The sequence below is a fragment of the Trematomus bernacchii genome, unplaced genomic scaffold (genome assembly GCF_902827165.1).
Source record: "Trematomus bernacchii unplaced genomic scaffold, fTreBer1.1, whole genome shotgun sequence".
NCBI classification, from domain to species: domain Eukaryota; kingdom Metazoa; phylum Chordata; class Actinopteri; order Perciformes; family Nototheniidae; genus Trematomus; species Trematomus bernacchii.
This window is the reverse complement of record NW_022987720.1, coordinates 4,330,635-4,356,044: the sequence shown is the minus strand read 5'-3', so window position 1 is coordinate 4,356,044 and position 25,410 is coordinate 4,330,635. Positions and strand designations below refer to the sequence as shown.

General features: G+C 41.3%; 1 protein-coding gene across 4 annotated transcripts in view; it reads left to right on the top strand.

The window, feature by feature from the left end:
* The window catches only part of stxbp5a (syntaxin binding protein 5a (tomosyn)), an 88,085-nt gene that overhangs the window by 27,643 nt on the left and 35,032 nt on the right, over positions 1-25,410 (top strand). For all 4 annotated transcript variants that reach the window (XM_034143720.1, XM_034143718.1, XM_034143717.1 and 1 more), the window contains exons 3-7: positions 7,104-7,185; positions 8,584-8,684; positions 16,214-16,348; positions 24,100-24,163; positions 24,705-24,788. In XM_034143720.1, coding sequence (XP_033999611.1) covers positions 7,104-7,185; positions 8,584-8,684; positions 16,214-16,348; positions 24,100-24,163; positions 24,705-24,788 — 466 coding nt within the window. The remainder of the gene's footprint in view (positions 1-7,103; positions 7,186-8,583; positions 8,685-16,213; positions 16,349-24,099; positions 24,164-24,704; positions 24,789-25,410) is intronic.

Here is a 25,410-nt window from a genome sequence, read left to right as displayed (position 1 = left end):
GAATCTCATGGCTCCCTCGCGCTCTTCTCTGTCATTGATGGATTTGGTGCTACCTGAATGCTCTGCCAGATGGGGGGGGGAATTAACACAAATAAGTCTTAGGGGTCCTTTGAGCTACAATGTGTAAATCACCAAAAGTCAGAGGTTGAAGACCCCCTTTCAGAGAGCTTTTTAATCTTGCAATGTGCACCAGCCCCTCATGCTAGTCATTGTTCCTGCTGTTGCTAAGCGACAGCTGAAAACCTGTTTAGTGGGTATTTTTTACTCAAGTTGAGACGTTTTTCAAATTTTACTCAAAAAATGCCATGCCCTCTCTGTCCAGAGCATGTCTACTATTCCATATGAATCAAGAAACCATGTCAGCATTGTAAGGAGTGGTGCACACAAGCTTTCATTTCTCCAGTGCTGTGAAGAGAGACAAAATATAGAGCATTTCATCTGATGCATTTCCAAGCCTGTGTGTTTTGACAAAACATATTAAATGATTGGATTAAATGTTTTAAAAGAAAAATAAATTAACTGATCTATTAAAAGGCATGTACAAAATAATAATCTCTTTTACATCATGCACTCAAAAAGCTATTATTATTAAAAAAAAAAGAGATAAGAATATGCTAAGTCATGGTAGAGCAACAAAAAGGCTCCATTATGAAGGTAGCGTGAGTGCTTGGTAATAGCAGAGTGCAGGGATGCATCATGGCCTGAGGTGACGGAGGTGCAGCTCCCTCAGCAGCCTTTAAATGTGATATAAACAGCCGCAGGCAGGGGGGGGGGGCGGTAGATGAGGTCAAGGTGGATTTGTAGGATATCAGGACTAATTGGGATCTGAATTATGTGTGGAATAGCAGCTGAGCAGAGTCATTAGTGGTTGCGGTGGGGCCCGGGTTTTTGCATTGTTGTTGTTTATCAAGGCTTACTACTGCATTGTTTCATCCTTTTTCTTTTAAATATGAAAGCCTTTTTATTTTCCTCTCTTATCCTCCTGTATTTTTCTTTCTCTATTTTCCCTATGAATACTTTTTTTGCATTGCGTCATTCTGTTTAATGCCGCCCAGTTGCATCGCCTCACTTTCTCTGGGTCCAGAGCAGCCTGGCCCGAGGCCCCGCCCCCTCCCCGGGAGGGTGATGTATGAGTGGCTAGCTTTGACGTCACTCTAGGGCCTAGGCCAACGTCATAGCAACTCAGTGCTCCAAGGCTTGCTCTTTCTGGCTCTTTCTCTCAGTGCCTCTCCCTTATTCCTTCTCCTCTTCATCCTCCATTAACCACCTTTCTCTTATTTGTCTCTTCTCTCATTTACTGTTTCCTCTTCTCCACATCCATTTCCTTATCTTGGCCATCAGTTTTCATCGCTCTTGCTCATTTTAAAATATGCCTCTGTTCTTTGTCCACCCTCCTTCTCTTTCCCATCCTTCTGAGGCTTTCTATTCTCATCTAACGCTGCATCCTCTCCTCTATTTTTCTATTTATTCCTCTCACAGACATCCAAATATACAGAGGCACGACATGTTTGAAGTGAGCAGACAAGCAGCAAGCCAACCCTTCTCTCAAGTGAAATACAGGCTCATCCCTATTCAATTACACTTATCAGGATCAACTCTATTCCTGGATAACGTGGTTTGATAAAACCTGCAGTCTGTTCCCCACTGTACCCAGCCAATTCTCTCTATGACAACTTTGCTTTGCCAGATGCCCAGTGACTCACCTTTTTATTTGTCAGGAAAGTTGCCTGTGGCTTTGACAAAAATAAATATGCAAGCAGCAATATAAAAGTGAATTATCAGTCAACTTTGACTTCCAGAACATCTCGGGGAAATTTCATCCGTCTTGACAAGACGTGAAGCTGACCCACTTTCTGCTTTCGCTCCCTGTCTTCCTCTCTCTGCCTGTCTTGTCTCGCTCTCATCGCTGCCTGCGGTCAGTCTGTCCACTTTTAGAGTTGGTGCAGTGTGGTGAGCGGCCGCAGAGCGAGATACAGGCTTCGCTTGGTTAAAATGGAATGAGAAATGCTCTTGTCAGCGATTGTGACACATCTTCTACTGAGCCTGTCCCATGTGGATGGAGTCGAGGCACTGCAGCGTGACTTTGGGTCATGTTTGTTAAAACACTGGAAACAATGTGACTTTGGCAACTGAGATGTCGAGGAACTTTCCCTGTGAAGTGATGTGTGTCATTTTAAGATTCAGGAAAGGTCGTGTACAGATTTTTGACCAGAAATGTGAAATCTTTCAATTCTCATTTCCATCTTCGTGTTACTTTTCTCCTGACAAAAAACTGTTGCCTCTGAAAGAAATGAATAACTGCGTAGGAGGATTTTTCCTAGTGTATCAACATGTTGTCTCTGAGGAAATAGTGTGGGGAAAACGCATTAAATTAATAACACACACGCTAATGCACCTTCCATTTGGTTTAAAGAGTGGGATCATGTTCATTATAAACACTTTGAGTCTCTCCCTGTTTGTCTTTCTTTCATCCTCTGAAAGATTTTGTAAATGTTATTATAGCATGTCAAAAGCCAATGACATGAAAACAACCTACAGAAATTGAAATTATTTTCGCACCCCGGTGTGAAATCGAGGCAAAGACACACTGCCAGAGGAAACATGTATTTTATAGGAAACCCATTTGGACACAGTCAACAGTGGTAAATAGCTTCTCAGTGTTGGAGGTTTACAGAAACAAATGTAAAAGCTTTCATGCACTGGGTAAAGATTGAATTACCACGATTTATTGAGAGCAACAGAAAGGACATTCCAATAAATAACAATCGGAGTGCTACTTTTAAGACAAAACGGTCGATTTTCACTGCATATTATACAGGTTTTATTATTATCAAGCCTGTATTCAATGATGAGCCTATAATTAATTTATCATTTTTAAGTCAATTAAAAAAACTGTTTAAATATTTTAATAACCAAACCATTTGTAAACGTTCTATATTTTAACTTATAGACACTCTGATTGACAACAGAGAAACATTTTGATAAAGGTTAGATATATAGAAATTAAACACACATTTAAAATAGGGTCTGCAAAAACCTAAGCATTGAATGTTTGATAAATATTTGTTTGAATTGCAGACCCAAAATGTACTGAGTTTAGTTTATGCATATATTTAAAAAAAAACAATATTTTACAACATTTAGACACGGTAGACAAGTATAACTATCTCTTCATTCAATACATGTAAACAGAGGAATGCAGAAATTGAGTCTACTACTACTAAGTACCTTTGGTGAAATTCTTCTTCTTCTTTCCAATTGGATTCTCGTTGTGGCCTGCTGCATTTTTATGCTAATTTTTGAGCCAACATCCACCAGAAAAACGAACAAAATGCAGTTTTTACTTAGTATTTTTTTCTGATTACAGCTGTGCCAACGTGTATGCTTCATGATAATGTACCGTGGGATGGCTTCCTCTCCTCAGAAAGAAGGCAATGTGAGCAGTTTCAAAAGCACATCCTTAAATCCTCCCCTGTCTCCGTCTGTGGCACTGAACGATTTGGTTGCCAGGCAACATTAGGAAGGAGTTTTCAATTAAGAAATTCTCGGTGAGTTGGAATGTACTGTCGCCGAGCCCTCACCATCCTCACTTGAACTGCATAGCGTCTTTGAGTGTCATGTATTATTATTATAGGCTCTGTCGCATGTATGAATGTTACAAGCAAAAAACCATCAGCTGGGTTAACAAAAACTAACATTTATGTTGTCCAAGTTTATTTAAATCTTTCTTTCATTTAGGTAACACTTTAATGTACAATCAGTAATGCAATTGACATTCAAGGTGGTACACTATCTCTTATGTTTTGGCGAATAGTAATGACGCAGGCGCTATTTTCTCTCTCATCACTTTTCTCCTTCTGAGCACGGAAACAATTATCCAAAATGTATTATTATTATTATAATTAGGAAACATAATTACAGCTTTTAGGCTCATCATACATCATGATCCTCATTAAATGAGCTGATCTAAGCTAGCTTGTACTCTCTTTTAACCAGTGTCCCAGTGACAGTTTAGCCGGCAGCAGTATCCTGCAGGATTGCAGCCATTTAGGTCAAGTGAAGTTTTTAGCTCATCTCTTACAGTCAGAGTACTTTTCATGTTTTTCTTTTTTGCTGTGTATTAAACTCTTAACGCTGAATGCTGAGTGCACCTGTCACAGTCTGAGCTTCTGAAATGACAGGTCAAGGGTTGACAAATTGACAGAGTTGCAATGTTTTTGAATGCACCTTATCTTGGTGTTAAAAAAACTAGTTTAACAAGTACTTTGTGCTGGGATTAAATATGAGAAACCGCTGTCCTGTTTGTGGTAAGACAAGAAACAACAGTGTTTCTTGTCTCTTGCTGCTCCTCTCTCTTTTAAGCAGGAGGCATGTAATATTGAGTTAGCTTTCTAGGAATATTCCATCAAAATGTCGTCTTATTTTTCTATTTTCTGTTCCTGTTGTTAATGACTAACTATTCACAATGTTATTTCCAAGAAGTGATCCCCTTGGAGTTAACTGTAGGTGTTTCTTGAACACAAATAGGAAGCTGCAAGCTAAATGAAGAAAGCCTATTCTCGACAGTTGCAGTCTACCTCTTTATTCACACATCTGAAAATGGAAGTACTTGATACTTACTTTTGAGGAGAATCTATATCCTCCTGTTATTGGCTTCCATGACTCAACTCAATTTGGATTAAACCATACATGAAGAGATCTTTGAATAAAAGCCAAGCAGAGGGAGAGAGCACTTCTTACAGAAAAGTGACTGGTGAAGAAGTTTCAAGATTTGTGGGGCTAAGCTAGGGAACGACTCAGATCATCATTGACTTAGTGCATCCCTCCAGGTGTCATAGTTCAGGTTTGCTCCATCTCACTGAAGGATTAGTGTCTGAAATCCAGTGGAGCCTGTAGATCTCCTGGTCAGGACATCACTGGCTCAGAGCTGAAGTCCTTTAATTGCCTGTCCAGGAGGGCGAGGGCAAAGCGTAATCCACCTGAAGAGCTGAGGGGACGCTTTTCATGCCGCACAAAGGCCACTGTGTCACGCTGATACCCTGCGGTCAGATATAGCTATAAATTGAATAATAGCCAAAGAGTGACGATAGATAATGTGGAAAAAATTATGCAAAAGAAGAAGAGAAGTAATAAAAACATGTATATACTGTAGTATGTTTGTTCATTTATAAACCATTTATATTCTCTATTCATAAGAGAAAAAAGGCACAGAAAGAGTAAGGGGCTTTTATCTGAGGAGAAATGAGGTGTTTTGTAATGCTGCATTGCTGTGGCTTTATTCATTGAGATGGTCACAGCACACCTCGGTAATGATCACATGAATTAGAGCTTAATAAATGACAGTGGTGCCGGTGTAGTAGGTGCTGAAGGCGCACTTTGCACTGTGGGAGAAGGACTTGATTATTGGTGTTGGAATAAGATTTGTAGGGATCAGCTTGTTCTGTTGTTTCTGTTGCTTCCACTGTCAGTACCAGTATGTGAGGCGGTCTTTCCTATTTAATGGCAAATGAAAGGAATGTCTCTTTTTTTCCCATCACTTTCTCTGCTTCTCTGTCCCACTGGTTTATAACTTTTCTTTGTGAATTCGTAGGATTCAAATATAGAAATAATATTTCCTCATAAAAATGCCTAAAATGGAGTAGAACTGCTTTTATATTATGTCGAGTTGTACTAGTTGTTTTAACCCAACAGTTTTCAAACCCAGAGCAATCTCTAGTTTTCTTCAAAGGTTTATTTTTTTTAAATGAACGTCCAGCTTCATTATCTCTATTGAAATAATGCTGATTCCCCTTTGCACATGCGTTAGTGTTGCTATGTCTACCATAATCTGTCAGGATTTGATGTTTTATTCAGGTTATGATACACTTTTATAGATCTTGGTTGTATTGTTGAAGCTGTCTTATATCACGGTATTCTGTATTCATAAGTTGGCGTGCAGTTCAAACTGTATTTGAGTTGGAAACCTCTGCAGGCAATAGGTGGTTATTATGCAGAAGCACACAGCCTACCACCCCCCTAACCCTTACACACACACACACACACACACACACACACACACACACACACACACACACACACACACACACACACACACACACACACACACACACACACACACACACACACACACACACACACACACACACACACACACACACACACACACACACACACACGACCACAAACTAACTAATGGTGAGCAATAGCGCCGGCGCCCCAGGGTGTTACACCTCTATGTGACCCCTGTATGAAAAACCCTTAGCCCTGAATGAATGGATATAATCAGGACACTCACCCATTCACTCTCCTCAGGAAAAGATCCAGTTATTCTCTGTCAGTCCCTTCTCCCCTCATCTCTCTCTTTTTACCTAGCCTCTATCCCCCTGCCCCTGCATCTTTTATCAGAGATTTCTCTTCAACTGTATGCTCTCTCTCCCTTCCTCCCTGCTTATTATTTTCTCATCTGCTCACATAATATCCACCTCTTCTCTGCTGATATTTAAATATCTGAATTCTCCCCCACAATCCTGTGAAAGCTTTCTTCCTTCGCTGCAGCAATTTCAATGTTTTTCGACAATTTCTTACTCTCAAGCACTTTCTTTTGTCGACAATACTACTAAGTGAAATGATCTACCTGGATTATTAACTGTAGTCTTGGGTAACTCGCTCTTGAGTGCCTTTTATTTGAGGAATATACCTCCATAAAATAAAAAGCTTCTTGGTACAACAAAGTCATGTAGCGTATCGTTTAAAGGTGTTGAATATTTTGAAGAAAGGAATGTGATTCAGACGTATATGGGATGCGAGAAAGGGTCCGCGCCATCTTTCCGTAATGAATGAGGTCCAAGCTCTGTTTGTTGATTATAGTAATGTCACTGTGTATTTCCTATTTTCCTTCCAAGCAGGTTACCAAGTAACAGAAGTCATGACCTTTGTGTCAGGTGTAGCGAGGAACAAATGATCTTCAAATGCTGAGGCACTTGTTTTGAGCTGCTGCACATTCGAGAAACACCTCATACATATTCAGCGCCCACTTGGCTGCCTACACACACACACACAAAGCTCTGCTGGTACTGTATGTTCCTTGACAGAGATGCTTTCAGGTTTGGTCGTCCAGGGGTGGAGTGCTACTGTCAACACGAGAGTGGAGCAGCCGTCATCCAGCTACAGTTTCTCATCAATGAGGTACACAAATATGAGGGGAAAATGTTGGATTAAATAAAAAGTGTGATATTATTAACTATTAAAAGTTGGCACCAAATGGCTAGTCAACCCTCTTCTTTAGTCTTGTTAACGTTTCCTTTGATGTGAACAGGAATGTTTGCTCAGTTTAAAACAGTGTTTAAAGGTAATTAAGTGATTTTTTATTTTAAAACAACACGTCTATTTACCTTTGACAAACAAAATGAAAATAGATTCCAAGTAAAATAACTTCACTCTCACCAGGTAAAACTATAACGAATCCATCTTATATAATCATACGTATTTGTAGTGTGTGGGTTCTTTTGATTCGTCTACTGTTTTTAATTGAATGCATTGTTCAATAATATTTTCTGTTACGAAATAACTGCCAAATAACATTCCCATCCACAGCAATGTCAGACATTTCAGTTAATTCTCACCAGAGAAACGTTCTCTTTTGAAACATCTTGCATTGAAATTATGTCTTCAGATGTTTGTGTTTGTCCTCTTTTATAATCACAGATGTGACTCAACCCACATTCAACTCTAAATATTGAAATATGCAGTCAAGTCAATATGTAATGTCAAACATCAAACCTAGAGGCCACAGGGAAACTTCATAAGCATTTTGTAAAGTGTAAATTGACAGACTGGAAACATGCTATCAGTATTTAATACCTGCAGCACTTTCTGACTCATATGGCAAGTTTGATTTACTTCATATTAATGAAAAGTGCAGTTTCAACAACAATTGTGTGTGTGTGTGTGTGTGTGTGTGTGTGTGTGTGTGTGTGTGTGTGTGTGTGTGTGTGTGTGTGTGTGTGTGTGTGTGTGTGTGTGTGTGTGTGTGTGTGTGTGTGTGTGTGTGTGTGTGTGTGTGTGTGTGTGTGTGTGTGTGTGTGTGTGTGTGTGTGTGTGTGTGTGTGTGTGTGTGTGTGTGTGTGTGTGTGTGTGTGGTGTGTGTGTGTGTGTGTGTGTGTGTGTGTGTGTGTGTGTGTGTGTGTGTGTGTGTGTGTGTGTGTGTGTGTGTGTGTGTGTGTGTGTGTGTGTGTGTGTGTGTGTGTGTGTGTGTGTGTGTGTGTGTGTGTGTGTGTGTGTGTGTGTGTGTGTGTGTGTGTGTGTGTGTGTGTGTGTGTGTGTGTCACAGAGATGGAGACAATTTTAAGTGCTTCCTTCATGCGCACATAGACTTATACATCTGATGAATCATCGTGGTGACTTGTTAGACAGCCGCCTGATTTAAATTCAGTTTCCAGGGAATGCAGTCTGACTCATGCATGTAATGCTCAAAGAGAGCATGTGGTATGCTTATTGTAGTCTCCACAGTTATTACCTACATGTGTTTCAACAATGTTACCTATCCTAAAATTCAAAATGAAATCCCCTTTTCTTTTCTGACAGGGAGCGCTAGTGAGTGCTCTGGCTGACGACAGTGTTCACCTGTGGAACCTGAGGCAGAAGAGACCTGCCATCCTCCACTCACTCAAGTTCAGCAAAGAGAGGTAAGAGGGGCACACGAAACGGCAAATGACGAAAAAAAGAACTTCTGCTAAGTCGATGTGTCTTGCCACAACTCTCTTTTGCTACTCAATTAGGCCCTCACACTCGCTGTGGTGCAACATTAACTGTGTATTTCTGAGCAGGGGCCAGTGTCACAGTTTGTTGCCTGTGTGAACTGTTAATTTTCGCCGACTGTCATGCTGTATGCAAACAGACGGCATTTCGTTTGGCAACTGTGTCTGTTCGCCTGCAAAACTGTGCGCAGGGCAAAGGAGGTGAGGGAAAAAAGCTCTCTCACTCTCTCTCTGTTGGTCTCTTACTTAACACGCTTTATTTGGGTCACTTACTCTCCTCTGAGGCTTACCCATCACTGGGGCACAGGTGTGAACATACCCAAACACCTGAAGGTTTACACCAGCAGGTTGTTACACACACACACCAACAAACAAACAAACAGAGACATGCACACACAACACACACACAATAGGGGCAAAAAAAAGCAATTCATTTACACACGCACTCTGCGATGGTTTGATAAGCCTTATGAGAGATACAGCTTACATTCATCAGAAAAAGATCGTATATATGACATCAAAGCAAGTTACCTAATTTGAGTACAAAACTTTGGATAAATCTCACACCACTCCTTCCTGTTTATAATGTCATGTTACCATCTCAACTATCAAAACAGTTTAACGTGGTCACACAGTTGGCACCATTTTCAAAATTCTCCTTGGTTCGACATCCAGGACATTTAATATCCATTAACAGATAACTGTTATTTGGCTGACGAGCAATTAAGTTTCCACTTGCAAATAAGTTCTGAGATACGAGACGAGTAAAGTGCAGAATCGCCTCACCTCAAGGAAGTTGCTGTCCCCTGTCCCCTCCACTCACAGATGCAGCATTTACCCATCAGAGCCAATCATATAATTGGCTAGTGATGTGTTGCAGTGAAAAGTGGTGAAATGGTTAAACGTCAAAGCCGATGATCTGTGACGGCGCTGATGTGATGGACAGGCGGCCGGCAGCAGCTTTAAGGGCGGGTTGTGTTCTTGCGGAGGCGCTTGACCGCCTCTGACATTTAGTAAGCACCGTCGTCCAACGCAACGACCTCGGAAAGGAGCAGAGACACTGCATCGCAAGAGACGTCAGGATGGGGAGGAGAAGCTGCAAAGTCAAATGAGACATTTGGAAGAGGAAAAAGAGAAAGTTCAACTAAAGCAGTGGGAAGAAGTGGAAGTAGAAGTAGAGTAATGGAAGTAACACACGCAGGACCTCCCACATCCCACTCCTTGTCCTCATGCCATTAACATTTCAAGAAGACAAATGCTGGCTTTCAATCTGCACCCATACATAATGTGCGTGATATGGATAAGAGCACACCATGCAAATACATTCCTGTAGCCTTATGAGCAAGACAGTCTAACTGGCTGATGAGTGCATTACAGGCTGCCTCTCTGCACCTTTGACTTAGTTTACTTTCTTCTATCAGTTTTCTTTTTTCAGTGCAACACACCAGTTCTATTTCAAATTGTTGCGTCATTTGACACCTACAGTGTATAGCTGCACACCGGGTGTGTCATATAGACAGAAGGGATTTGCTGATCCAGGATGTGAATCTGATAAAACTGCTGCATGGATGTAATCGCACAGTTATGCTGGATAATATAAAATGTGCTATTGCAATCTGAGAAGCTATTAAGAAGGTATCTGGCTCTAAAGGCTTTTTTTAAATGTAAGGTTTGCACACTGTTGTCGTTTGGATCAAGGCTTTTTATTGTAGGTGTCAAAAGAAATAGCATCCGGTTGGATTTCCAAATGGTTATAAGAATATGACTGTTTGAAATGACATCAGATGGTAGAAATGGCGTCAAGGTGAAGTCCAGAAACTGTAATTGGTTTATTAGACAGACTTGTTTCAGATTGAATCGTCACCCACTGCCACTCTATCCCATCTCCCACTTTTGACCTTTGCTCCTTTGTTTTTTTACCCTTGTTGACTGTTTGTTCAAAGCTTGACTTTAGCTTGTCAGGGTGTAGAGGACAGGGCAGCCATTTTCTGGTCAACAAAAGGTCAGTCATCCAACCAGAAATGCCATGACAGCCTCTTAACAAGGTGCGAAACAAGAAAGAAAAGTAGAACTTGTTATTTTGCAGAGAGAGATGGGCTAATAGTCAACTTTAGCATGAGAGTAATATCAATTTTAACACTCTACTCTCAGCAGGAAGGAATTTATTTTGTAAATGTTGTAGTAGTCAGTGTATGGATACATGTTGTTGGGAGGCGTTCACTTTAGCAACAACATTGTTTTTCATGCCTGCTAGCATAAACAGTTTAACCGTGAGAACAGTATGGCTCAAGTCAATTACGGCTAACAAGGATAAAATGATTATATGTGGTTCACTGCTGATCTAAATATCTAAAGGCAGTGAGTTTTCTTCCCACTAAATCCTTTTTTCACATGTTTATTTTCTACCATATCACCCTTTAAAATCTCTAAGCTTCCCATCACCTGAGGAACCAATTCCAAAACTCCAATCAGATCCTTTTTCCACCTTCCTTCCTTCTCTTCCCCCTTCCTTCCCCTGATCAGAATGTGTGTTGATGGGGAAAGCAGTGTTGCAGAAAGCCCTCCGGCGTCAGCATCTATTCACATCATATCACAGGCACTAGAAGAGAGGAGAGAAGGGAGGAGAGGAGGAGTTGAGACAGACTGGGCCTCAGCCAGAGAGCAGTGAGTCAGTCTGTGGGCTGGAGTGTGGGGATGGAGGGAGCGCAAACGAAATCCTGCCGAGTCATTCTGGCGTAGGATGCTCTCGTCACCTCGTGGCCTTGCAGGAATGCACTGCAGATGTGGAAGCTATTCTAATGCAGGATGATATGATGGGAGATAATAAGAGGGAGGAGCCAGGGTCACCACACACACACATAAATGAAAGCTGATTTGTCGACATTCATAGAGCTTTGGTGGTGAATGTAGCGACTTTGAATTCCTTTTAAAGGTCACCTATTGTCTTTTCTACATAAACATGTGTCCCCTCTGTGTAAAGAGATTCTGCAAGTTTCAGGAAAAAAGATTTGCTCACTTTTTGTCCTGATCCATTTCTATAAAAACCTGTCTGAAAATGAGCTGATCAGATTTTGGCCACTTTGTGATGTCATAACGATTTTTTTGGCTCGTTTAACCATTAGCCAATCACCAACCAAGGTAACACCCCCCCCCCACCTTATCACCTGAATCTCCTCTAGAGCACCAGTGTGTTCTTTTTAACCAAATATCTCTCAGAGGGGCGTGGGGAGTGTCTCCTTATTTTCATCTAAAGTAACAGACACAGAATCAGCACTTTTGAAACAGGGCTGAAACAGAGGGGATTATGGGATGCTGCATTGGGTGATCTGTTTGGTATTTCGAGCCAAACACTTCCGAGACATGTTTTTTATATATCCGAGACCTATAATATATTGATGAAAAAGAGTATAATAGGGAACCTTTAAATAATGTAATTAATAGAGCCAATTAGAGCTGATCTATGTTGCTGCCGGGCAACAAAAGTTCCTCTCCTTTTGTTGCCAACACTATCTTCTCACTGTGCAAAGGTATATTAAGAAGCTGTGAAGGGGAATTAATTCAGCATTGTTTTAATTATGCGGCACTGGCTTGGATTGATTTTCACAGGTGCTTCGTGTGTGTGTTTTTACTAGTGTGTGAATGTGTTTTCGAGATGATGCGCGTGTGAACAGTCTGTTATCAGATCATAGTCTTCGTAATTGAAACCCTGTGGGGTAGATTGGGGTCTCTGCCCTCTCAGATTAGAACAGCCATCCGGCCTGTAGCTCTGCCAAATGGATATGGTATAAGTGTATATCTTTTTTCCATTTTTTATTTATTTAAGCTAATTGGAAGTCCCTCCAACATATTAAGGCTGTTCAACACTTGATCACCTTTATTTTGTGTTATCTGCTTTGTCATTCACCTAATCAACAAATCCAAACAATGTCTAAATTGTTATCTGTATTCCCGATTATTTTTAAAATACCTTTGTTTTCTGAGAATATAAGATAACACGAAAGACAGATATATAATTGTTTACTATACTGCATTAAAAAAGTAAATGTATAACTTTTTTAAACATAACCAGCCCCCATTCTTCTCATGTCAGCTTCTTTCTTCTGCCCTTTTTGTGCATAACAGCGTAATTCTTTAATAAATATGTTTGGAGACATTACAAGTCTGCATGATATTAAAACTCAGTGTTCTATCGTCAATCCTATTACTGCTCTGCTGCAGCAATGACATACTCATTACTGCAACCTAATAATATCATTTTCTTGACACATTATTGTCGAGTCAGCCCTTTAGCAGCTAGTGGTCAGTGCTTTGCTCAAGGGCAGTTTAATAAAAAGGAAGGGAAAGGATCACTAAATCAAGGCAGTTTAGATGAAAGTGTTGCAGCCGGTGACTTCCTAATGACAGGCCGGCACATATCAGCCCATTTGTAGCGATCATCTCCTGTGAAAGGGACATCACATAAACCCATGCCATACAAATGATGATTTCCTAAAGTATCCCCCCTTTTCAATTGATCTGCAGTGAACCATGCCGTTATACGTCTAGCCCACAGTGCAGCCTCAGAGCTGTGTGTGGCAGGCGTCTGTCATGTCTGAGGCGATATATCTGGCCCTGAGCCTGAAGCTGGCAGCTGCCTTCGTGTGTCGTGACCACTTGAAGCTTGAGATTTCACCAGGAGACACGTGCATGCACACCAAGTGTGAACACAATGACACCCACATAAGTACACAAACAATTGGGCGGGGGGCAAACACACACCAAAAATGCACACACACACTTCTAAGTGCGAGCAAATTTGTATAATTATGCTTCCTGACACTGCCTCTCGGTTGCCCCTCTCATTCTGGCTCTCAGAACACTTAATCAATCGGCTCCTATGTGCGCACAGACACAGATGAAACATTTATACACCACATACATTTACATACAGTACATATTTAATGACATTAACTCTGATGCATGTTCCTGTACAGGCACATTCATACAGTGACAAATAGACGTTTATGCAGAGTTTGTTGTTTACAAAATCATAACCGTGACACATGCACACACTCCTACCCTCGTATTCATAGATGAGGCACATCTGTTAGTGCTGATGGAAAAGGAGATTTAATCCAGCTGACAGTCTGCTTACTGGATTGGAAGATGCCACAAGTTGTCATGTCAATCTTATTCATTGGTAATGCGTCTGTACGAGTGTGCGCATCTCAAAGATCAACTGTCAACATTATTATGCTCGAGCTCTTTCTTAACCATATCGTCTGCAATGGCAACTACATGTTAGAATCACAGTGTCGCCTTGATTCGGTTTTTTATCAACAAACATTTTTATTAAACATATCTGTCAACATATTTTATTTGTTTTTACACCAACAGTCACTGCCTTAACGCATAATACAGAATGCATTGACTTTTTTCAATATCTCAGTGCTTTTTAAATCTAGCATCCTGGTTTTCCAAAATCTTAGTGAGTGCAATGCAGACAGCAATTATATTTCCGTCAAAATATATTTAAAAAATTGTGAGTATTAATACAAATATCTTTAGGAGAAAGTATTGCCAGAAAGTGATGTTAGTCAGATGAGACTTAAATAAGCATGCGCAGCTGTTATCACTCATGTTTATTTACCCTGACAATATTCCTGTATGTATTTATTTAAATGATGTGTTTAAGGGTTGTTTTCTGAATCCCTGTGCACATTTTGGACTGTGAGTGAGATTTATGTCAAGTAGCTCAATGCCTCTTTACATGTGAATATATATTCATGTTTTAATGCAGAGCTCGGGGAGGTGTGTGTGTGTGTGTGTGTGTGTGTGTGTGTGTGTGTGTGTGTGTGTGTGTGTGTGTGTGTGTGTGTGTGTGTGTGTGTGTGTGTGTGTGTGTGTGTGTGTGTGTGTGTGTGTGTGTGTGTGTGTGTGTGTGTGTGTGTGTGTGTGTGTGTGTGTGTGTGTGTGTGTGTGTGTGTGTGTGTGTGTGTGTGTGTGTGTGTGTGTGTGTGTGTGTGTGTGTGTGTGTGTGTGTGTGTGTGTGTGTGTGTGTGTGTGTGTGTGTGTGTGTGTGTGTGTGTGTGTGTGTGTGTGTGTGTGTGTGTGTGTCAGAGAGGGAGGTGGGGGAGAAAGAGGCTTTTCTGAGCATTATAACACAAAGGAAAAACACTCAAAGTCACTGCAAGGACATGCTTACACAAATCCTTGTTTTGCTGTGTTTTTAAGTGTCATTATATCTATAATCTATCTGGACTACGTTTCCTTTTAACCAGCTCACATCCTTTGAGGGGGAATAGTAATCGCTGCCTTGTTCAATTGCTTCATTTTATTCTTTGCAGGAAGAGTCACATTCTTACACTGTACACGTACAAATCACTTGTATTTTCCTCATGTCTTTACAAGAGACCAGAGTTTGAGTCCTGCAACCCACATTTTTTTAGTTTTATGTTACTAAAACAGATGATAATGCTCATGGGAAGAATAGTTTTTCCCTTACCCAAACGAGGAGCTTTGTCTTTGTCATTAAAATGTAACTATAACAATGTTAATCATGCTCCAATTGCTATGATCTCATTGTTTGGAAAACACTTTTTTGGGTGGTTCTTTTGTAGTTTGGAATGAGTTAATAAACCATGGAGAAGGGGGGTTATTTTCATCTTTCCAGGAATACTGCACGAGGCCTCTGTAATGCCAGTTAAAATCCTATCCTGAAAATATTTACTATTTTAAAATTACAATTAAAGTGTCTCTGACATCATATATAATATCAGATATGAAACTTGTTGTGCTGTGTGATTTAACTGCTAAATATGAGCTTATCTTTCACAAACACAGTGGAAATAAACCAGTGTGTCCTTCTTGCTAGAAATAGCGATAAAGAAAGAAAATGCTGTCAAAAGAGATGGATACAACTTGGGCGGTGTGTCCCAGCTGATGAGCCGAAGGCGTTGTCTTTTATATCCCGGCCGCTGAAGTCCACAGGTGTTGCTCAAACCACCGTGAAGAATAAAAAGGATCACTGGAGGAGCGGGATGACCTTGAAATATTAGCAAGCTAGATTACCGAGGTGTTACATTATTATTCCTCAGACGGATTGGAGGTTGAATTTAAGGATGGATGAAAGAACAAAATGATGAAAAAGGGATGAGAAGGGAAGGGTTTTCTAACCTTTCATTAAACTTATCTCTGATGGATGGATGAAAAGAAAAGAATGTGGGAGCGATGATGAAAAATTGAGAACTATGGGTGTCTGTCTCATGTTTCCTGTACGTCTGGAGAGGGTGGCTGATTGAATGTCTCTGAATTAGTCACTCTCATCTCAACTGCTTTGACCTGAAAGACTGGTAAATAATCCTCCCAAAGTTTTGCATACTTTGCAGGTATAATAGGACGTCCAGTGTTTCGGTGACGTTTCTGCTTTGTGCCTGTTACTCACTTTTACTCACTTCTTATTCTTCTTCTTTTTTCAGAATAACTTTCTGCCACCTGCCCTTCCAGAGTAAATGGTTGTACATCGGCACAGAACGGGGGAACATCCACCTCGTCAACGTGGAGTCCTTTATGCTCTCGGGCTACGTCATCATGTGGAACAAAGCCATTGAACTGTGAGTGTTACTGCCCACGAGTCACCCTCTAATGCTGCCTCCCACTCCTCATGCCCTCAAACTTCCTTTCCTTTACTCTCTTCTTCTTCTTCTTCTTCTTCTTCTTCTTCTTCTTCTTCTTCTTCTTCCTCCTCCTCCTCAAACACTGCACAATTGAACAAGCTCCAGTACAGGTTTTTTGGCCATATGGATGGGGTTTCCATCCAGGGTGAATGGCTGATATGCAGATCAATGTTTGATCTCTGTGGGAATCAAACTGATATTGCAAGCACTGCAACATTGATTCCAGGGTTTATTGACTCACCTTGCAGCACTCAAGTAATGCTGTCTTAAGAGCATTTTACCTTTCAAAAGGTTATTGTTCTTAAATGTAATGAGATGAGAAACAATCACTAGTAATCTACTGAGGCACAGTATCAGACTCCAGGTAGTGAGCGACCTGTCTCTTTACCGTTTCAATGGTTATGTCACTTTGACAGGCTCCATTTTGCTTCCCTGCTGTAGAGACTTAAATTATTCACTGGAGCATTTTGCTTCACGCTTTTCCCCCTCATCCCCTTCTGTGCGCGTGTGAGAGGACAGAGGGGAAAAGAAGGGAGGAAGGAGGGAGGGGGTGGAACAGGTGTCTGCCGAGATCAGTGTATGGTACACACAGACGTCTCGTCTCGTCGACAGGGCTGCAGGGAAGAAAATGCGAGAGTGAGTGGTGGGAGAGAGGGGAGGGGGGGGAGAGTATGACAGAGAGGAGGCTGGAGCCGAATGGATGAGACAGGGCTTTCGCCTGAGGGGAAGGACATGCAGAAGGGGAAGAGTGATGGAGAGCAGGAATGGAGTGGAGACAGAGGGATAAATGCAGGTAACAGAGGGCAGATCAGGAGTCATGCAGATAAGTGAGGATGGAGAGGCAGAAGGAAAAAGGTTTCCAATTACAGGAAAAATGGCGGAAGAGGAAGGTATGGGAGAGATAGTGATAAGATAACCTAACTTTTCTTTGCTTCACTTTTACAGTATACCCTTTACTACTGTTCATCTTGCTTCACCTGGACGTCAGATATTCCCTTGGCTATTAACACATACATCCTCAACATGTGACTTCTGTTCCCAAGCTGCCGTGTTGGTCATGAAAAAGTCATTTTTTCTATCAAAAAGTTAATGTATCTCTGGAATGAAATAGTAAACACGTGGATATGTGTATGTGCTGCCATGTACAGCACATGATTCAAAATCAAATCAAAAATAAATGGACAAATAAATAAATCATGTTACTTACATTTAGAGTTAATCAAGTGACCTTTCAGTTGTTATTTAAAAATGACGTTGTTGCAATTTTAATAACAAATCCTTTCTGAACACATCAAACATAGCCTCTGGCAGGAGGTTGATATTAGTCCTTTCCAAATGGCTTGAGTTTGTATTAGAATTATTAATATAACCTTATGCCACTCTTACATAAACCAAAAGGTCACACAGCTTGTGAGTAGAACTTTAAATGTTCTCAATGCTCCTTCCTCCATATTACATACTGCACAAGCAATGTTTATGACAGTCACTTCTTTAAGGCCTATATTGCTAGTCCATAATAACAATATAATAGTTTATTGAAATATCCTTATACATTCAAGCTGCTTGAATAAATGACCGCTAAATAAAAAGTAAATGACAAGGGAAAGCCCATTTTTGTGCATTCCTTTGTGAAATAAATCATTGATAAATAAAGAATATTTAGCTGTGACACATCAAATCATCCCACTTACATTTTTGCCGTGCAACAGCTTTGATAAACCACAACAATTGAAGTTGTGTTGTTTCCATCCAAACGATAGCTCTTTCCACATCTTTTGGTTCACATCTCAATCTCTCTCACAGCCATTCTGTTGGGTTCCATGTCTTGAAGATGGCGGCAGTGCCAGGAATCGATTCTTGGATTTGTTACCGGCGCTCTCGGTTTGCATATCTGTTTGAGCGCACGAGTGTGTGTCTGTGATTGGCTTTGATGCAGATCAGAGAGGTGTGAGGGGATTCTCTTGTTCTCTTGCATTGGGTCTCTCTGCCAGCTGTGGGGTTGGTAGGGTTGTAGTCCAGATACAAAAGCTATTGTGCTCTCCTATCATTTTCTTCTGACGTTGCCATCCGAAGAAGGAAGCACCTAATCTAAATTAACTGTAGTTAGTGCTTTTATGTTAAATTGGAAGATATAAAATGAATACAAAAATTGCAGACTTGATATTGAAATTAGATCATAATTTAGTCTCCTTAGCTGAGCACTACTGTGTTCATCAGTAATACTTTTAAGTATCACATATAGAACTATTGAAGATTTGATTAAATACCTAATGTATGTAACTGTTCCCGTTAAATACATAAATACATAAATACATAAATACATAAGTGTGTACCAGGGTCATCCTCCCTTGGGCCTTGCTATTTGGGGACGAGCAGCAGTAGCTGTGCCAGTGGCCCCAGGCCTGGCCCAGTGCACTGTGTGTTTGTATGACTCACACCTCTGTGCCCAAGCTACTGTACAGATTATAAAACACACATTTCTTAAAGTGCAAAACCAACTGCATGGCCCTGCAGTTAATTCAGAGCCACAGGCATTCACGACATTGCCAAAGGCCACGTGTGAATGTGTTTTTTTCAAATGCTGCATAATTTAATGTATGTTCTGTGTACGCAAGAATGTTATATTTGTATATTTGTACCTGGCAGCGTCTGTCTGTGTGTGTTTGATTTGATTAAACTAGATGTTTGCTGGGTACAGAGAGCCGGGGAGAAGCAGGACAGGAGTGGTAAAATGTTAACAGATTATATGACACATAGTTCACGTGAACGTGTTGGCCTCAGGCCTCTTCTGTCCTCTTTTATTTCTTCCCACTCTCGACCCCCGAGCTACAGTAATGACTTGTTTGAATTTTTTTCATGCTTCTTCTACGCATGTTCCTGCGTTCTGTGTTTTCATGCATATGTGAGGTTCCTCAGCTGTTACAGCACTGCACTACGAGGAAGCACAACAGCCCCCTTCTATCCCCAAAGCTACAGGGTCTCCAGGACCCCCGGCTGCCGCTGTCGTCCTGGTGTAGTGACCTTTTCTGGGGGGGACACCCTTCCAACTCCCATGCACTAAGGGGTTAAAATTAAGCATAGTTTAAATATATTTAAATATAGTTTAATACAAAACTAAGCCTATATAAGCTTGCTTTATATATCAAGTTTATGGGTGTTTTTTTAGGTAAATAAATCAAACATTTCTACATTTTAGAACATAAGTATTATTTTCTTTTCTTGCCCAGAGATAGGTTTTAGGATCAATACCAATCTTCTATATTTCCCCTACATATGAAGATAGGTACAGCCAGGATACATTAAGCTTATTTTGGATTAGCATATAGTCAGGAAGCAGCAGAAAACAGCCAGCCTGTCTCTGCCCAATAGTAAAATAATCTGCCTAGCAGCACCTCTTGAATCTCACTATTTAGTATGTTATTACTTTTTCGTTTTAATCCACACAAAGAAACAACATTTTGCGAATTTAAAGAGGGTTATGCATTAAACTTTGGGATTTTGGGTGAGATACTGTATGACAGGAGAAGGCTAGGTGTTCCCCCCTTAATGCTAAATTAATCAGCTGCTACTGTAGCTGTAGTTTCATATTCAACTGACCGATAACTGAATAAGCCTACTTCATAAATGATTTAACAATTATTTATACTGCAACACTGCACTTAAGGGTATGTTCTGTTGCTCTCGCTGTCTGTTAGTACGCTTTTAACCAGGAGCTAACATGTTTGTGTCACGCGTGAGCTGACAATGGATGCTTGTCTTTGTCAGTTTCAGATTTAGTATTTTGAATTTATGTACGGAAAACCTGTGCATGTTCTCACTGAGGCTGGGAGGATCAGTCGAGCTGGGGCAGCACTTTTATCTTGAACATGTTTTTTTATTCCAGAAGGGCCATACATAGAACTTATTTATGACTACTAGGAATCTAAAAGAAGGCGGCACTTCACCATGACCCTTTCCATAATCAAAAACAAATAATGTGTGTATCCCACCTCTGATTTGAATCCATTCCAAAATGAAATGCGTTCTTCCTTCGTCTACTGTAGCCTTCCACCGAGCTTCAAACAGACAAAGGAACCACCAAATACCCCAAAAGTGAACTGCATGCATTAAAACACACACATACACGCACACGTTCACAGCCCACAGTTCCAAGGTGACTTTAGGCCACATACGGTAGGGGCGTGCTGCACACTGGCTGTTCAAGTCATGTCGCGGCGGAGACACGTCATGGCGACTGCGCTCTGCTGCCTCAGTGTCGCCCGCAGTGACACCAGATGTTCAGGATTTCACTCAGCGTGTGTTTGTTTATGTAGTTATGCCTTTGAAAAGGTATGCTGAAGAAATATTGGTGTTTTTAATCATACATGCATTCAGAAATCGTTTTTGAAAGTTGAAATTTTAGTTTTTGATTGTGTCTGTGTGTGAGTGTGTTTTTGATCTGCCTGCACTGAAGAGATGTTGTCGAATTCAGGAGTTAACCTTCCTATTGCTAACAATTCCCCCCTGCGTCATTCACACCCACAGATATTTGCTTTACTGTGCGTGTGTGGACATTCAGTTTTGTGTGTGTGCTTGCAACGTAATGGACCATTTTCTTTAATGTACTACTGAAGGCATCACTGGGTGGGATGAATATTTGATATTCAAAGAAGGATTCGGTGCAATAAAGGTTTATAACAGATGACTTTTTAGAAGGGAAGGCGCCAAGGGGGCAAACATTTTCAAGATTTCCTGACGGTGTGTGTGTGTGTGTGTGTGTGTGTGTGTGTGTGTGTGTGTGTGTGTGTGTGTGTGTGTGTGTGTGTGGTGTGTGTGTGTGTGTGTGTGTGTGTGGTGTGTGTGTGTGTGTGTGTGTGTGTGTGTGTGTGTGTGTGTGTGTGTGTGTGTGTGTGTGTGTGTGTGTGTGTGTGTGTGTGTGTGTGTGTGTGTGTGTGTGTGTGTGTGTGTGTGTGTGTGTGTGTGTGTGTGTGTGTGTGTGTGTGTGTGTGTGTGTGTGTGTGTGTGTGTGTGTGTGTGTGTGTGTGTGTGTGGCCTGGACATGGACATGGACATGGACATGGACATGGACATGGACATGGACATGGACATGGACATGGACATGAAAGTCTGTAGCTGAAAGAGACTATGATGTGATAACTGTGAATGATGCTATATGGATGCTCAGTCTAACAATAACGCATAGAAACACATATTGTGGTATGCAGGCACACTAAAGCATCTATCTGTATGAAAGTGCACTAACTATCAGAGACCCACATACACACATTCTCAAATGTTCCCTTTTTTAACTCTGTATGCAAAACGCAGAGTCATTTGCAGTATGCAGGCAGAGATGTGTGCTTACAGGAGCGTGTTGAAGTAGTCGCCAGGCTGTGTGTGTGTGTGTGTGCGCCTGTGTTTGTGTGGGCGGGTTTGTGGCAGGGTACGGATGATTTTTAGGAGCATGTCTGCGCTCTGCCCATCCTGCCTCTGTTGCCATGGTGATTCCTTCATCTCCAAACCTGAACATGTATTTGTGAATGTGTCGGTGTCACATTTGTTTACTGTATGACAACAGGTTTTAACAAAACAGATTTGTTACGGCGGAGTCTCACAGGGGAAGATGGAGAACGAGGCGCATAAAATCCTGAAACGAGAGGAGATAAACCGCGTGGGACAGGCGGGCGAAGCTTTTATACAAGTTGCATTTTGTAATTCAGCGAGAGGGTAATTGTTTGTTATGGATGTAGGTTTTGCTAATGGGGTGGATGTTAAGATGTGTCTTAATTGTGCCGACATGAAACCTGAAAATGTGTGTGTGTGTGTGTGTGTGTGAGTACTTGTGCGAGCTGCTGTGGACGACGGCTGTTAGCTGAGAGACAGGCAGTGAAGGGGGATTAGATAAATCAACAGCTCCAGCTGCAGCAGAGCTTAGGTAATAAGGCTCTGGCACAAACAGGCTAAATATAGAGACAACTGACTGACTGCCTGCCTGCCCACTAACTGCTACCTTCTAATACACACACACACACACACACACGCACACGCACACACACACACACCGCTGTAGATGCTTCCCTTCTCTCGCTCTGTGCTTGCACTCGTATCGTCATGCTGAGATGCAGGGATAAACCTGAGGCAGAATGAGTAGGATTTGTTAGTTCAGTTTTGTAATCACAACATTTTAAATTGGCCCTACCTACCCACTCAACAACACCACAAGTGTATGCACCATTACTTCAGTTAAGGGTGCTTGCCAGGAGGTGAAAGATATCCCCAGATTCCCTCTTGTTTTTGAGCGAGCGTTGCAGCTTGGCATTTCGGCAAACACTTCCAGCGGGTCATAAGTCATGTTTCTAAGGGATTTTCTTTTGTACATTCTTTTTTAAGAGGAATCTGGGTTGACATTAATCTTCTGCGTATGTATTTCAATTGGAATATATACAGTTTTAATACTTTATCTTATCAGCAGCATGTCTTGCCCTTCACTGTCAGACTTAGAGATGAATAAAAAACTCTGGGCCCTTTTGTGTATTACTTACATTTGGTTGCAGCTCATCCTTTTCTTCTCCTTTTCAGGCATCCCTGCCCTTGCGCCGTGTAACTGTGGTTATGTTTCAGGCGCTAACAGTCACTCTTTTTCAGCTGTGACCTTCTCTGGCGCTCTGCAGTCCACATCATCTCTTTGAGGCAGGGAAGGTTAGGTACATTCTGCAGCCACGTGGCGCACAGAGAGAGAGGAGATTTTGACATAAGGCTGTCTGGAGGGTAAAGCACAGACAGGAGAAGGAGAGGAGGGGGCCGCCGAGCATTTTGTGCTGCCTCTGTTGACATGCAAATGGTCACACACACACACAGCGATGCACCCACACACACATACACAGCCATTGGGGACGGTCTGGCCTGACGGAGACATCCATCACAACCTTAAGTGAGCTTATGTCTTTGAACAGCCTTTTAGAGCCTCGGAGTGATTGGCAGCTCTCTCCTCCCCGGCGGACTTCCTCCAAGGTTCAAAGACACTTTTGACTCTTCCAACCTTAACCCTCTCAATACTTTACTATGTGATGTAGGTGCACTAAGGTCGTAGGTTTTATTCCAGTGATGGTGGGAACAAATATTAAGTATGGGGGTCCTTGAAGTCCTCCCTCAGGATGTTTTGGCCATCAAACCTTTAATTCGCTGCATTCTGGTAGTTTTTATACATTCATTTGTGGTGGAAATGTCCTAATTTATGTTAAGGAAAACACAAGCTGTAGTGGCCTGGGGTTATTCAAAATATATATTGGAATACAATGCAGTAAGGCTCTCAAATATTTATTCTTCTGTAGATACTCTGTTGTAATTGATTGTTTTCTCAGCTGAGTTAACAAGGATATGGACATGACTTCCACATACAGTGTTGGATCAATGTTCTGTGAGAAGCTGGAATTATGTGAGAAAAAAGTGATATTGCACGAAAAAAGTTTTTGTAATGAGTATAAATTCAAATTTCAAGAGCGGTTAACAGTTTGTGTTCCAACATTGATTGGAAATGTACAGACAATAGTTGTTACAATTTAATTTTTCGATCAAAATATTGTTATGGAGGATTCAGTTGGTGCTGGACATGTCCCTACCAATGTACCATACCCACCAAATTCTACTCTATTAATGTGAACTATATGTTTATGCATAAACAAATGTGTTTCTTTTTTGTCTCTCATAAGGTCAACCAAGGCTCACCCTGGACCAGTTGTGCACATAAGCGACAACCCCATGGATGAGGGAAAGGTAAAGGACATCCCTTTTTGTCAACACACATGCAAAAGTGTAAATGAATGCAAATAATGACTGTAAAAAATGCTATTTTCCTGCTTTTTTTACGTTTTATATCAAGGTAAATTCAAACCTTTAGGCTTCGGGAGGACAAAAAACAAGACATCACCTTGGACTTAATAAAAGTGTGCTTGAATACAGCCTCATTTAAAAAGACACAAAGTAGAGCTTTGTAGGATAATTCCCATGGCACATTTAAAATAGAGCCTTTTGTGTTCTGTTAATCTGCTTTAGTGACACACATTTGAAATTCTAAGCAAGTCCTAAAAACATAGACTGTATGCTCTAAAAAGAAAAAGTCGTCATCTCATGTGAACCAGGGTGGGCAGGTTCCTTCCTGAGCCACCACAGTCAGCTTACACCTGACTTCCTTTCATGCTGCGGGAGAATGTCAAATGTATTACTCCTCTTTCCGCCCATCATGGGGTCTATTCTATCTCCTCTCTGTCATCTCTCCTACCTATCTCACTGACTGCCTGTCGCTCTTCCTCTCCAGCTTATAATTGGATTTGAGTCTGGGATCGTGGTCCTGTGGGATCTGAAATCAAAGAAGGCCGACTCCCGCTACACTTACGATGAGGTAGGCAAATCTACCGATGATTTCCTTTCTTCTCTAACAGCTTTCAGGCATTCCTCTTACTACGGATCTACAGAGTATCTTTTAATACAAAAACTGGGAATGAAATCACATATTCATGAGCAAAAGTGTGTGTGTGTGTGTGTGTGTGTGTGTGTGTGTGTGTGTGTGTGTGTGTGTGTGTGTGTGTGTGTGTGTGTGTGTGTGTGTGTGTGTGTGTGGTGTGTGTGTGTGTGTGTGGTGTGTGTGTGTGTGTGTGTGTGTGTGTGTGTGTGTGTGTGTGTGTGTGTGTGTGTGTGTGTGTGTGTGTGTGTGTGTGTGTGTGTGTGTGTGTGTGTGTGTGTGTGTGTGTGTGTGTGTGTGTGTGTGTGTGTGTGTGTGTGTGTGTGTGTGTGTGTATCATCTGTATGAACATGACATACACATCATGTCTGTGATCTGGTGATGATAGTACAAAAAAAGATTGCTGACTTGGAACATTTTGACTAACTACTTCCTGTTCCATCTCAGTGTAGATAAAGAAGGGGGCTGGCCAGTCTGCACAGGAAATAGCAGCTCTTCCGTGCGGTTAAATAAAGATGCAGTGCGAGAGAGAAGAAAAAAAGGCTTAACAAAGTAGTTCCTC